Here is a 14,056-nt window from a genome sequence, read left to right as displayed (position 1 = left end):
GCATGGAACAAGAAGATTAACTCGTTTCTTTAGTCCAAGTTGGGCTATCGGCACTCCAAGGCCGATCCGCAGCTTTATGTGCACACTTCGAGGCTGATCATGTGTTGTTTGTGTTGTATGTTGATGATTTGATTCTAACATGGGATTATGCATAGAAGGTCCAAGAGACCAAGATAGCCTTACATCAGACGTTCGAGATGATGGATTTAGGGCTTCTTCATTTCTTCTTGGGTCACGAGATTTATTAGTCTTAGAGGGGGATTTTTATCTCTCAGCAGAGATACATTCAGGAGCTCTTGGTGACTTTTGAGATGGAGACCTGTCGGACCATTTCTACTTCTATGGATTCGAATTGGAAGGCCACTTCACACTCAGATTCTCCCTTGACGGATGCTTCTCGCTACCATCAGTTGATTGGATCCTTGATTTGGCTACTCAATACTTGTGTTGATCTTTGTTTTGCTGTGGGTCTTTTGGCGGGGTTCATGAGTGAACCCAAACAGGTGCATTGGCAAGCTGCCTTGAGGATTCTTCGGTATTTGAGGGGGACCTTTGCCTTAGGGATTTCGTATCCCGCAGGTACAAATGCTTCAGATCTTGTTTTTGCAGATTGGAGTGACTCAAATTGGGCTGGCGATGTGGACCACCGGCGATCTACTACAGGCTATTGTTTTACCTTGGGTACAGGTGTTATCTCTTGTAGTAGCAAGAAGCAGCCCACGGTAGCCCTTTCTTCTACTGAGGTGGAGTATTGGGCCACGTCTTCCACCACATGTGAGGTTATGTGGCTTCGGAGATTGTTAGAGGAGCTTGGCTACCCCCGGACTCGTCCTACTCTTCTGCGGTGCAACAATGAGAGTTGCATTGCCTTGGTATGAAATTCTGTATTCCATGTCCGGACAAAGCACATTGAGATCCAATATCACTTCATTTTGGGAGAAGCTTCTGGATGGGACCATTGATGTGGTGTACTGCAAGATGGAGGATAATCTTGCAGATTTGTTCACGAAGGAGCTTCCCTAGGCTCTTCTTCGAAGACATGCCAGATCCCCCAATCTTTTGACTTGTCCAGGATTTGAGAGGGGATGTTAGAGAGTCATTTCTTGGACAGCAGTGCCACGTCAGCAGTATGGACAGCGCAAAGGAGCCACGTCAGCATGCAGTACAGTCGGACAGGTGCCACATCAGCACAGTCCGGAATAGGGACTGGAGCAGTCAGACTGTTTTATGCAGCTGACCTGTTTTTAATCATTTTCGTGGCATTTTTCCATTGCTATTTATAGCAGACTGGTCCAACACTTGATCATTTTCTGATCTTGAGATCTGGACAGAGATAGCCTGCTGTGACTGACAACACGTGGGCTGATGGAGATCGAGGTCCTCAAGGCGGAGACACACGTAGATATTTTCTCTACACCCGTGTATATTTCTGCACTCCTAGACAGCATACTACACTGCAGATTTTCTGCGTTTCAGTGTCTCCTTTTCTCTCTCTCTCCTCTCTCTGTGTTCACTCTCTCTTAGTCTTTGTCCTACGCTTCCGCATTGTTGCACTTTGACACTCCATCCACATAGGTCCACAAAGATCGGTAGAAACAAACTCCAAGCGTGTTGAAGATCTCCTTGAAGCCATGTTGGGAATGACATCACAATGCTATTTTCCACAAATGCAGGATACACAAGGCTATTGGCTTACGACTATGTCCGCAAACCTTGAACAAATCGTCCCCTAGACACCTTTTGTAGGTAATCATAATTCAAGTAGCCAAACTGAGCATGCCAAAGCTTAGACTGTGTTTGTGAAGTATGAAGAAAAGAGGCCAAGGTAGAAGGAGACCTCCACTTGTAGACTCCATTCTCCTCATAACTTGTAGAAAGCACCTTTCTCGATGCATGATTGAGAATCCGGAATGAATCTGCATTAAACTCAATCAACAAACCAAGAGCGCAAATCTTGTGCATTGCAAGCAAATGGTAAACCAAGGTTGGTACATAAAGCACCTCTGAAGTATGAGTACCACCTTGTCCATATAAAATAAGCTCCATGTTGTCCCTAACCTTGTATGAAAATAGAAGAGCTATCTCCAATGCGAATCAGCCCATGCAAAGGCCACAAATAGGCAACACCTGCAGAAGGAGTTATGTGCCGAGAGACACCAATGTCAACAATCCGTTTGCGAGGATGTGGGGCCATCAACACATCATTAGAAGCCTTTGGGACAGATGCCTTAACCACTTCCAAGTGAAGGAAAGCAGTTGATGAGGGAGCAACCATTGCTCTGTAATCCTTTGAAGCCTTCTCCTTCTTGGTATCCTTATTATTCTTGTCGGGGTAGGTAATCCTTCTTCCAATGACTTGTCTTGCCAGAGATGTGACAAGTAGATTCCTTCTCTTTGTCCTCCTTGTTGTGCTTTTCCTTCTTCTTAGAGGATTGACCTGTCAGTGACTTCGAGTTGGAAGTATTCTTTCTTTTAAATTGTTTCTTTTGGTCCAAGACCATAAGAACCAACTCCTTCCACCAAAGAGTCGATTCAGTGTGCTTCGATCTAGCATGTAACACAAGGTTCTGTGCCAAAACAATATAACTCACATTGTCGTAGTGAAGTATTGTATGACCTGCTTGCAGGTAGCCAAGATCTCTTAGTAACCTTTGAAGCCACATTGTCTCACATGTGGTAGAAGATGTTGCTCTGTACTTTGCCTCTGTAGAAAATTGTGGACTGCTTCTTGCTACTCCACGAGATAACACCTGCACCTAAAGCAAAGCAATATCTTGTCATTTACTTGTTGATCAATATCTTCAGCCCAATTTGAATCTGTTCAGTTTGTAAGAACCAAAGCTGAATTGCTAGGACTTGTCGGATAATAAATACCAAGATTAGGAGTTTTCCTTAGGAATTGCAAAATCCTTGTAGTAGCTTGCTCAATGAACCACCTTGGATTCACTCATGAACTTGACAAGAAAACCTGCGAGAAAGCACAAATCAATTCGAATGTTAAGGAGCCATATCAATGATTCAATTAGTTGTCTGTAGTAGATAGCATTCGCCGTTGGTGAATTTGTATAGGCCAGAGCCTTCCAGTTTGGATCCATGGGAGTAGAAAGAGCCTTGTATCCCTCCATCTCAAACACAGTCAAAAGCTCATGCACATGTGAAGAAAATTGCTAGGGTTTGTACTGAGGACACACAAAGTGTACGACCACCACAGAAACACAAAGAGACAAACATAGACACAGAGGGCAAAACTCAAACCCTAAACGCAAAACTCAAAACTCAAACCTTAAATCTTAAACGCAAAACTCAAAAACTCAAATCCTAAACGCAAAACTCAAAACCCAAACACAAACAGAAGAAGGGAGAGAGAGAACACAACTATGAAGTGAATGAATGCTGCAAGTGAATATAAGAGTGCACAGCGTGCTCAAGGGCAGAGCAATGTCAGAGTGTGGTGGTGGAGAAAGAAAAGGTGCTAGGAGCAGAGATGAAAGGTCCAACCCCTAGGGTATGTGATGCAAATGTGGAGTGTAATCCAAGGTTTTGGAAAGATGATGAGAGGTGATCAAGGTGTGATATTGAAGAGGGTGGGATGGGAGGGAAGTGAGAAGCGTGTGTGACATGCTCAAATGAAACAGAAGCTGTAGATGTACCTGAATTTCGTCTGCTTCATGAGTCCCCTCTATTGAAGTTGATCTTGTACCTCAAAAAAAGAAACATGCGAGGGTTTTGATTCATGCAACACAAAAGAATTGTACAAACTTGACATCAGACCTGGCTGAGATGATGAAGATGGATCGCCAGACGTTCCGAATGCCGTATGTCCTCCATGATCAGAGAGGTGGCCAGCCTCACCAACCGGTCCGAATGTGGTAGCAAAACTGGTAGGAGGGGTGTAAACATCACCATACTTGTTGCGATAGTACTCCTCAAAGTCCTTCTCTATCATGTTCGTGAAATTGGAGTGTCATCCTTCTCACTGAGTCCATAATGCCGTCTTAGGGCCTCCAATGATGGAGAAGCTTGATAAGACATCATAGGAACTGGAGAAGAAGGTGTTTGGGACATTGTGATTCGGTTACAAGTCGTATTGTGTGCCTCGCACAAAGACTAGATCTCCACAATATCCCCAGGATACTCTTTACAAGAGTAGCGGCTTTGATACCATGTGAAGAAAACTGCTAGGGTTTGCATTGAGGACACACAGAGTATACGGCCACGACAGAAACACAGAGATAGACATAGACACAGAGTGCAAAACTCAAACCCTAAACGCAAAACTCATAACTCAAAACCTAAACGCAAAACTCAAAAACTCAAACCCCAAACGCAAAACTCAAAACTCAAACACAAAGACAAACAGAAGAAGGGAGAGAGACAACAAAACTCTGAAGTGAATGAATGCTGTAAATGAATGTAAGAATGTACAGTGTACTCAAGGGTAGAGCAATGTCGGAGTGTGACGTCCATCGGAGACGGATCCCAAGTCTTTGACCACTAGTCGGAGTGTAGGAGTGCTGAATAGTGAATGGCAGCAGGCTGGTCACCAAAACACAGCAGTTTGGAGGCTGGAAACTAGTAAATGCAGCAGTGTACCACCGATCGGAGGCTGGAAATTGTGCACAGTCTGCTGTAAACAGCAAGCTGAAACAGTGTCTGATGTGGTTGGTGATGACTGGATGATCAAATCGCAGCAGATGATGATGTCGCCAGCGGTTGACGTCAGCATGGATGAAGGTGCCAGCAGCAGGAGCAAACACAGATGGAGTGGCAATAGTCTCAAGGACTGGATAGCCACGTGGGAGGAGGTTGATGCCTGAAATCTGCATGTGGAGTGAGAAACCTGCACAGACGGAATGAGGCTGAATGGGGGCAGCCCGTGTCTATTTATAGATGTGAAAGGGCATCCCAAAAATTAGGGTTTTCATTGAACTCTCTTGAACCGCTCCCCGTTTTAGGGTTTTACTCTAAAAGAGCATTTTTTAGTGTGTTTTGGGGCTGTTTAAGAGGCTAATCAGCAAGTGTTGCATATTTAGCTCAACAGCACATATTGTTATTGGGAGATGAAAATCCCCCTCTGAGTTTGCCAAATCTCATAACCTAAAAAGAAATGAAGAAGGTCCATATCTATAATCTCAAACATATTGTGTAATGCCTCCTTGGTCTGTGTGACCTTTTGGCCATGGCCACTTATCAAGATGAGATTATCTACATAAAGCATGAACAATACGTACCCTCCAAGTGAGGTGTGGACATATATTTGGGGATTAGAAGAGGAACATCAATATCCTAACTTTGCTTGGAGGAACGAGTCTATCTTCTCATTCCAAGCACGTGGAGCTTGATTGAAGCCATAAAGGGTTGGCCTTCTTCAACTTGTATACTTGCCCATTGGATGAGGAAAAGCTAGGAGGTTGCTCAACATAGATGTCCTCCTTCAAATTACCATTAAGGAAGGCAAACTTCACATCAAACCGATAAATCGGCTCTCTCCTATGGTTGGTCAAGGCAAGAATGGCCCTAATGGTAGCCATCCAGGCTATAGGCACAAAGGTGTCATGGAAATCCACCCTTAGCCATTGTGCGAAGCCCTTTGTAACGAGCCGTGCCTTATGCTTATCCAAAGTGCCATCACTATGGTATTTGGTCTTAAAGATTCATTTGACTTCAATTACCTTTCTATAAATGGGTCGAGACACAAGATTCCAAGTGCCATTCTTCTCAATTGCTTCCAACTCTTGCTACATAGTCTTCTTCCAATGTTGTGGCTGCAAAGTATCCTTTATAGATGTAGGCTCTCTATCCTTCATGGCACAAGTCATCAAATAGTAGTTAGTACAAATAAGCTCGGTGGAATGTGCCTAGTTCCTTCGAGAGTGCTATAGGTTATTCTGCGGTTGCTACTCCTCTGGGACTTCCTCAATCCTTGAATCATGGAGGGTATTCCAAGCTCAACGAGGAGGAGGCCAATGCTCTCCTTGTCACTTTGAAGTCTTTGGAATATCCATTGGGGCCGACTCAATTGGTGAATCCGATGGTGGAGCAATCTCTTCCTCTACTAAGGGTGGAACCTTAATAGGCAGAGGCTCTGAAGGCATAGAAGTAGGTGCCCAATTGTCATGTGGATCTCCAAGAATGGGATACTCAACAATCCACTTAGTTGATGAAAAATCCACAAATTGAATATCTTGACTTGTGTATACCTCTTGGGAAGCAAGATCATAAAGCTTGTATCCTTGGGATTGCGAGCTATAACCCATGAATACTTGTTTCTTGGAAGCTGGCTCACACTTGCTCCTCTTTTTCTTTGGGATGTGAACATATGTATCACACTTGAATGCCTTGAAATAAGAGATATTCCACTATTGACCAAAGTAAGCCTGAAAAAGTTTCATACCAACCATGGTCGATGTAGGGAATTGATTAAGAATGTGAAAAGCGGTGGCCACTACTTTGGTCCATAGACATTGAGATGTCTGATGATGATCCATCATAGTGTGCACCATTTCGAATGACATTGTGATTCTTTGGCTTCCATATGGCATTATCTTGAGGGATATTCATATTGGCAAACTTCTAATGTATGCCATGATTTGGACAAAACGAGTTAGCTCATGGGAGACAAAGTTCCATTCCTTGTCAGAACGCAGGGTCTTGAGTTTTCTTCTAGACTTGTTTTTCTCAAAGATGAACTAATCCTTAAAGTGTAAGAATGCTTTGGACTTTAGCTCCAAGAAGTACGCCGACGTCATTTTGCTAAAATCATCAACAATTAGCTTAAAATACAAAACCCTTTAAGGGACTTTGTTCTCATTGGTTCACATAAGTTCGTTGAAACAAGCTTCAAGGGTTCCTTAGCTTGTCATGAAGCCTTGCTAGGAATAGCATCTCTATGCTACTTGCCATGAATGCAATATACACATGGTAGGTTGCTCACTCCGACCTCTTGCAATCCTCGCATGAGCTGTTGCTAGAATGAGAAATGAACTTTGATTTAAATAAAGTTTAGTTTTGGTATCCCTAGCTCTTGGCATGGTGACTATTGCATCCGCACTGAAGGATTTGATATTGGGGCATGTGGTGGACAAGTGTGTGGGCTATGTGCTACATGGCCAAGGCTAAAGGAATAAGGTGCAATGTGAAACTTTCATTAAATTGAAAGTTTTCATCTTAGAATTGAGTTACATTGAAAGTTTCGTTCAATATGGAGCTCACTTTCGGCACTTAAGCTATTAAGTAGGCTCTGAGCTAATGTTTCACCCAATGAATAGCTCACTTATGATTAATGACTAAGTCATTAATTAGCTTTTAGTAAAACGTGATATGATTAACGAGTAGTTAGTTATTTATTTGGAAAGCTTATCTTGGCTATTTGGAGTTGCTTCTCTCTTATTTGGGGCATCCCAAGTTTAGAGGTAATCACTCTTCTTTTTCTTGTTGCAAGAAATTGCAGATTTCAGCCATGGAATAAGCTTACAGCATAGATGGAGTGTAGATAGCAACCAAATTTTCTCGTCTTGGTATGGGGATTTCATTGGGTTGCCTTGTAACTCCATATATAACAAGATACGCTACTGTTTTTGAGCTAAATATCAAAAAAATAGGTTATGACAGCACTATGGGTTGAGATTCTCTCATTTTCTTTGAGATCTCAAGCTTAGTGAACTTTTTGGGCAATTTTCTTGCGAAGAAAGCAACATTCTCACAGTTTCATTGCAAGAAATCTTGGTTGTGAGAGGAATAGTGTGGGATTGTATGGGGATTATGCAAGAGAGTTATCTCAACAAATACTCTGTGAAAGTGGGTTCAAATATTTGCTGTCATTTTTAGGGTTTGGTAGGATGAAGTCGCCATTCATAGTTTTGAACACTCTACAACCGGTTCGAGGCCAGTAGTGAAGGTGTCAAGGCCATTGTGCACCTGTGGATCATATATGTCGCAAGAAATTACTGAAATATAGCCATTTGTAACCAATTTCAAGTATATCTCATCAAAAGGGGCGTTAAGCCTTGGGGCCAACAAGTGTCAATGTGTGGTGTAGGAGCATTCTAGCTCTAGTTGTGTATGGAGTCTTGATGAATTTATTGTTAAGTTGAATTAAGTGTTTGCTAAAGTGTGGTTTACTGTCCTTTGGGCTTCCAAAGGTAGTTCCATGAGTTGACCATGAGCTGCCTTCGGAAGGTACTTGTAGTTGAGGTGGTCAAATCGAGCATGCCATAGCTCAGTATGTGTATGTGAAGAAAGAAGTAAGAAAAGGCTGAAGTAGACCCCATCTTGTAGACTCCATTCTCCTCATGTCTTGCACAAAGAACTTGCCAAGACACTCCATCCAGAACTTGGAAGGAGTCCTTATCAACGTTGATTGACAAAGGTTTTCTTCGCTTGTCCTCAAGGAGTTTCACTTGCTGAGGTAATAAAAACTTAAAATCTGCTCCAAAAGGCTGAAAACATAGCTTTTTCTCCTTCACCAACAGCAAAAACCTGCAAAAGACAGTAACTTTGCTCCTTTTTTGCGCTTTACTTGTTCACCTCAGCCTTTGAATGCTGAAAATACAAAGCTTTGTCGTGAAGAATCCTCCTGATTAGGTCTACCCACGAATCAATCAGCCCTTCTACAATGCTTTGATACCATGTCAGAGTGCAACGAATGCGGAAGCATATCGATAAGACTGAAAGACAATGAACACGAGAGAAAAGGGAGAGAAGAATGCAGAAATCTATAGTGAACGAATGCTGAAATGAAGGTGGATATACAAACGGGCTATTGAAGTATCTCCTTGAGCCAATCTTTCTCTCTACCACCTGAAGACACAAGTGATGAGGGCAGGCAGCCAAGTGGTAATTAATAGGAGGAAATAGGCCAATAAAATAATGAGGGCGGCTTGCAAATTGGCTCCTGCCAGCATATAAGGCTTCGGACTACTGCAGAAAAGGATAAAATAATCAGCATCTGGCCTCTTGCTTGCTTGAATCACGTTTGACCTGCCAGTAAATGGTGATTACATTTGGTGACTGTTGAATATGCCTAAAAGTGGTAGGAAAAATGCGTAAGTGTGCCCGAGAGAAGTGAGTGTATCAATTGTAGCCTAAGAATGCAAGTCTAGAGGATGACTAATCTATAATACATCAGGCCCTTAATACCAATTTTCCCCTTGGTTTGCTTCGGGAATTTGGCTTCACTAGGCTTGAGGGAAGATGAGAAATAGCTGGAGAATCGAGAGAGAATCTAAGGAGAGACAAATTTCAGAGCTTCATTGTGAGAAGAGATTGAAATTTGCTGCTGCCTTGTTCAGACAAACCCCTTAGGAGCCATCAGCCAACGGCTAGGGGGACTCGAGAGATCCAATTGCCCCCCTCTTGAATGCTGTTGCTTGCTCCCTGGAGGCCTTGGGCTGTTGTCACCTAATCTTGGGGCTGGTCTTGGTGGTTAGAATGGGCTTGTTCAACTGGTGCCTGCTCCCAACAGCCTCTCCCTCAGGTCCTCTACTCTAGAATGATATCTTCCCTTTGCCCTAGCATCCAACCAACCTCTATTCACATGGGCAAGTTTTGCAAAGTGGCAGTCTTCAAAGAGGTTAGAATCTAAGATTGAGGCTGGGCAGCTTTTAGTGTTATTTTAATGAGGGTGGGGCCAAAGAGTTAGGCAGCTCATTTTTTGCATGTGGAGGCCCTAGTGAAAATGGAAATTTGCCGATTGTCAAGTTCAGATCAGTTGTGGGCTGCATGCATGTGTATCTTCGAGGTCTTTTTTTCTCCCATTTTGGGTTGGGTGCCCAATTTTGGGGCCAATTGGCTGTCATATGTCCAAGATTTTTGTGATAAAGTTTTATTTCAAATTTGTGAATTTATTTGCTTGTTGTAACAAGTGTTAAATCAGGTTATCTACCCCCCTATCTGAGAAGGCAGGCTGGTTACAAGAAGTCTTGTAGATTTCGTTATGCAGCTGTGTGGAATGTAGTAGTCTGACACTTGAACTCATAGAAGATTGGCAAAGTCAGCAACAGGATGATATGCTGCATTAATTGAAGTCATTGGAGACATTTTGTTTAGAAATAATGTGACTTGATTGTTGTTTGGCTTGGGTAAGCCGGTGTCGTGACTCCGCGAGTTTATATTCAACCATCTCAACTTTTAGATCATCCTCTTCCTTGATTGATCGTAGTACATTAGGTTCAGTCTTTGGTCATAGTGGTCGAGGAGATGTCTCCAACGATAGATGCAAGGGAAATTCTGTAATTGAAAATGGAATTTGACCCATTGAAGCAAGTCTTTTTATACAGGGCATTCTTGGGCACAGCAATAGGAATTTGAGTTTTGAATGCAAGATAGGGTGGGTAGAGAAGGGGTATGGAGTACATTTGGGGATTTGCACTGAAGTGTCCACCATGCAAAGGTGAAATGTACACAATGGATCAGATGGTCGCGAGAAGATGCTGACTAGACAAGGGTATGTGAGCCATTTGAGTAGCATGAGGAGAAGATAGTGGCACACCATAGGCGCAAGATGTGGATATCCTTGCATTTATGTGGTGGAAGATTGAGGTTGTGAAGTGGGGATGTTGTAACAAGCAGGCGATGTAATGGATGGTGGAGACTTGGAGTTGATCGTTCTTACTCTCTTTGAACCATCAGGATTAGAATTGCAACAGCTACCGCTCTTTCAACAACATGTTTAAGTCTTTTAGCTCCATTTTATGCAATCGTACTGTATTCTAAATGTAATATACTCATACTTTAGTTAGACATGTTCAATTGTTATTGTGCTACAAATTTCCCCATATCACTCTGTTTTAAAGAAATCTTCATCTCTATTTGATTATTCCCATCTTGTATGCCATTGGAAAAGCTGGATATAAGGGAGAACTCAGTTTGTTGCATGGTCAGGTTTGGCTACATGTGTCTGATATTACTAGAAATCTGGAGGTGAAAGCAGGGTGTATCTGGAAGGACAATGATGCAGGGGTGCATGTAAGTGTGTGCTCATGTGGGCATCGATGTAGGGCATGCCATTGTTTGAGCACATGTACACACATGTAGGGAATTTCATTGTTTGATTGAAGCATTGTTTATTAAGCACTTTTCTTATAAAAGGTTCAATCTCTTTCTTCTAGCTAATTGCAAAAATTCTCTGTATGATAGAGGGCGGGATGAACCTTCTGGAGGGACATCCAGTAAAGCGTGTCGAGAGAAGATGCGCAGAGATCGTCTCAATGACAGGTATCTAAACAATATATCTGAACACGTACTGTTTGTTCTTGTTGCAGTAGTTCTTATAATACTCAGCAGTTTGGGAATTGCATCATCCAGTGGCTGGTTATTTCCACTTCAGGGGTCCTGCTGTTTTTGTGTTTTTTTTTTTTGGGGGGGGGGGGGTGTTTTGCAAGCATAACAGGGTCATGTGCATGTGAACTGTCAATAGAGTGAGAGAGTTGTATTCACTGGCCACTAGAGAATCAGGCTATCTCTTCTGCAATGATGAATATAAGATGGACTTGAAGAAGTGCACTCTCATTGTCAGAGTTGATTCGTGACAGTGAAGATGCTGCCTGTAGCCTGAAGAGATCTGTGCATACATGCTCAATGGAAATGCTCACGGCTGTATGGAGAGAGTGCTGGTCGTGAGGAGGCATGTTTGTAGTTTTCTGCATAACGAGCAGGACTGTAAAATGGTTATTTGTTGTATTGCATGCATTTGTGTATCATGTTTCATATGAAGCTGGCAGATCTGCATCCGCAAGCCTGACTGGACATATGCAGAAATGACTTTCAAATGCCTCGATCATGGGCCATTCAAGGTTCTAAATCCCAAAGGCTGCATGGAATGTTTGAACCAGGTTCTTGGAGCTAAGCACTGTTTTGGATCCAGACAGACCACCGAAAACAGACAAGGCCATTGTGTTGTCAGATGCACTTCGGGCCCTGAATCAACTGAAAGTAGAAGCACAGCAGCTGAAGGACTCCAATGAGAAGCTTCGAGAGGCCATCAAAGAGTTAAAGGTTCGGGTGTCTGCAATTGCACGTTCTGTTGGAAAAGAATATTTGCGTAGGCATTCACAGTTAATTGTATGATTTACTTTCAGACCGAGAAAAATGAACTACGGGATGAGAAACAGAGGCTAAAAACACTGAAGGAGCAGCTGGAACAACAAGTGAAAACAATGACAATTCCTCCTGGATATCTGCCCCATCCTGCTGCTGTTCATGCTGCACTAGCATTTGCAGCACAGAGTCAAGCTGCTGGCAACAAGGGGACTTCCCTACCTGGATACCCGGGAATGGGAATGTGGCAATGGATGCCACCTGCCGCGCTTGATACATCTAAGGACCACATCCTGCGTCCACCTGTTGCATAAATTACAGCACAGATTATTTGTTGCTAAATGATGAGAGCCTTTATGAGGGGAGAGGTAATTTCTTTTTGGTTTCCCAACAAAGAGAGGCTTGTGGTATGTTGCTGGTGATGATACCTTTCACCTCTCTTTGACTAACTGTACATGAGCTGAATTGTAATCTGTAGCTGTGGGATATCATCAGAGTACATTCCTTTTCGCCTATTTTGCTAGGGGCACCATGTTGATAGAGCATACTGTTACTTCCCTTCTGTTACTATTGCAATAGTAGAAGGGATTTGAATCACCTCCAGACTGGACTTTCACATTTAACAGCTGTCTTTCATTTCTGATTGACATTTGAAACCCAGGTATTCTCCTGATTTAAGATATTGTCTGGGTGCTGATTTGAAAAATACCAGAAGCAATCCTCAGTGTGGCTCTAAAAAGAATGCATGAGTAGCTTATATTATGTGTATGTAAAGTTGACGGTTTTGTTTCTTGGAGGGAGGTAGGGAGGCAATTTCGGGTTTATGTGATTTCTCATAATGGAGAATAAAGGAATAACAAGTAGTTGCAAGTAATAAACTGCAGGGCTATGTTACCTATCCTTTAGCATGCCCAGGATTTGCTTTGTGTATGTTGACTGTGGGCAGGGTCTTCCAGGGAGGTGGAGTTTATGACAATGTACAGGTGTACTTGTGATCCCAGCGGCGAATCTCTGACCTTGTAAGTGTGCCCTGTGGAAGACACTGTGAAGATCCCTCTAACCCAGAGAGGCTGCAGTCGATGAGTTTGGTGGTCCTCTCTTATTAGCATCTCTGTTTTCTGCAACTTGAAAAGGCAAAGCCATCACTGGTCTCTGTAATGGACAACAACTAGGTGAGTGGCAAAGTCCTCTCCTATTAGCATCTCTGTTTTCTGCATCTTGAGAAGGCAAAGCCATCACTGGTCTCTGTAATGGACAACGTGGGTGAGTGGGAAAGTCCCTAGCTAAATCTCCTTTGGTCATAGAGGTATCATGCTAGTGAGCACCTTGGTTTGTGCTCTCTTAATCTTCTGCAATTATGGTTTTTGACATTTGAGGTCCTTGGATAGTTATACACAGCTTGTCAAAACATCTATCCTTTTGGTGTGAAATGTGATGTAATGGGCTCACTTAGTGTGTGTGCAGTATTAAAGCTTTGTTGTCTAAGGTGGTCCCTAGTTTATTTAACTGAAACTGGGTAAGGGGGGAAGACTTTTCTAGATTTAAATTACCTATAAGGTTTTGTGTGTATTTGAACTTAGTTGGATTTAATATTTGATTTGCATATAAGTAAAATGGCATCAAGCTTGGATCATGTCTTTGCAGGGGGGCCCTATTGGAAGATCAATGTAGAGGATAAATAATGGGCGCCCTAGTATGTTGGGGATTTAAGGCTCTAGGCAAGGGCCTCTAAGCGACTATGAAATGATAAATGAATTTGAAATGGTAAATGAATTTCAGGAGGATAAAAATGTATTTTGCTATCAATCAGATTAGTTTTGGGTGGAATAAGAATTTTAGGGGGAGACAGAGTGGTGGGGCCCTATTGGAAGATCAATGTAGAGGATAAATAATGGACCCCCTAGTATGTTGGGGATTTAAGGCTCTAGGGAAGGGCCTCTAAGCGACTATGAAATGATAAATGAATTTGAAATGGTAAATGAATTTCAGGAGGATAAAAATGTATTTTGCTATCAATCAG

At 42.6% G+C, this 14,056-nt stretch overlaps 1 protein-coding gene across 2 annotated transcripts in view; it reads left to right on the top strand.

The window, feature by feature from the left end:
• The window catches only part of LOC148040621 (transcription factor ILR3-like), a 29,679-nt gene extending 16,353 nt beyond the window's left edge, over window positions 1–13,326 (top strand). The window contains exons 2-4 of one of the 2 annotated variants that reach the window (XM_087701358.1): window positions 11,137–11,214; window positions 11,832–11,994; window positions 12,078–13,326. In XM_087701358.1, coding sequence (XP_087557484.1) covers window positions 11,137–11,214; window positions 11,832–11,994; window positions 12,078–12,350 — 514 coding nt within the window. In that variant the 3' untranslated portion in view covers window positions 12,351–13,326. The remainder of the gene's footprint in view (window positions 1–11,136; window positions 11,215–11,831; window positions 11,995–12,077) is intronic. The other variant, XM_087701354.1, reaches the window with a different exon arrangement.
• Window positions 13,327–14,056: the final 730 nt, after the last annotated feature.

This window comes from Lygodium microphyllum, chromosome 2, assembly GCF_053477565.2.
Source record: "Lygodium microphyllum isolate KBCC chromosome 2, Lygodium_microphyllum_v1.1.10, whole genome shotgun sequence".
Taxonomy (NCBI): Eukaryota; Viridiplantae; Streptophyta; class Polypodiopsida; order Schizaeales; family Lygodiaceae; genus Lygodium; species Lygodium microphyllum.
This window is presented reverse-complemented; position numbering and strand designations above follow the sequence as displayed.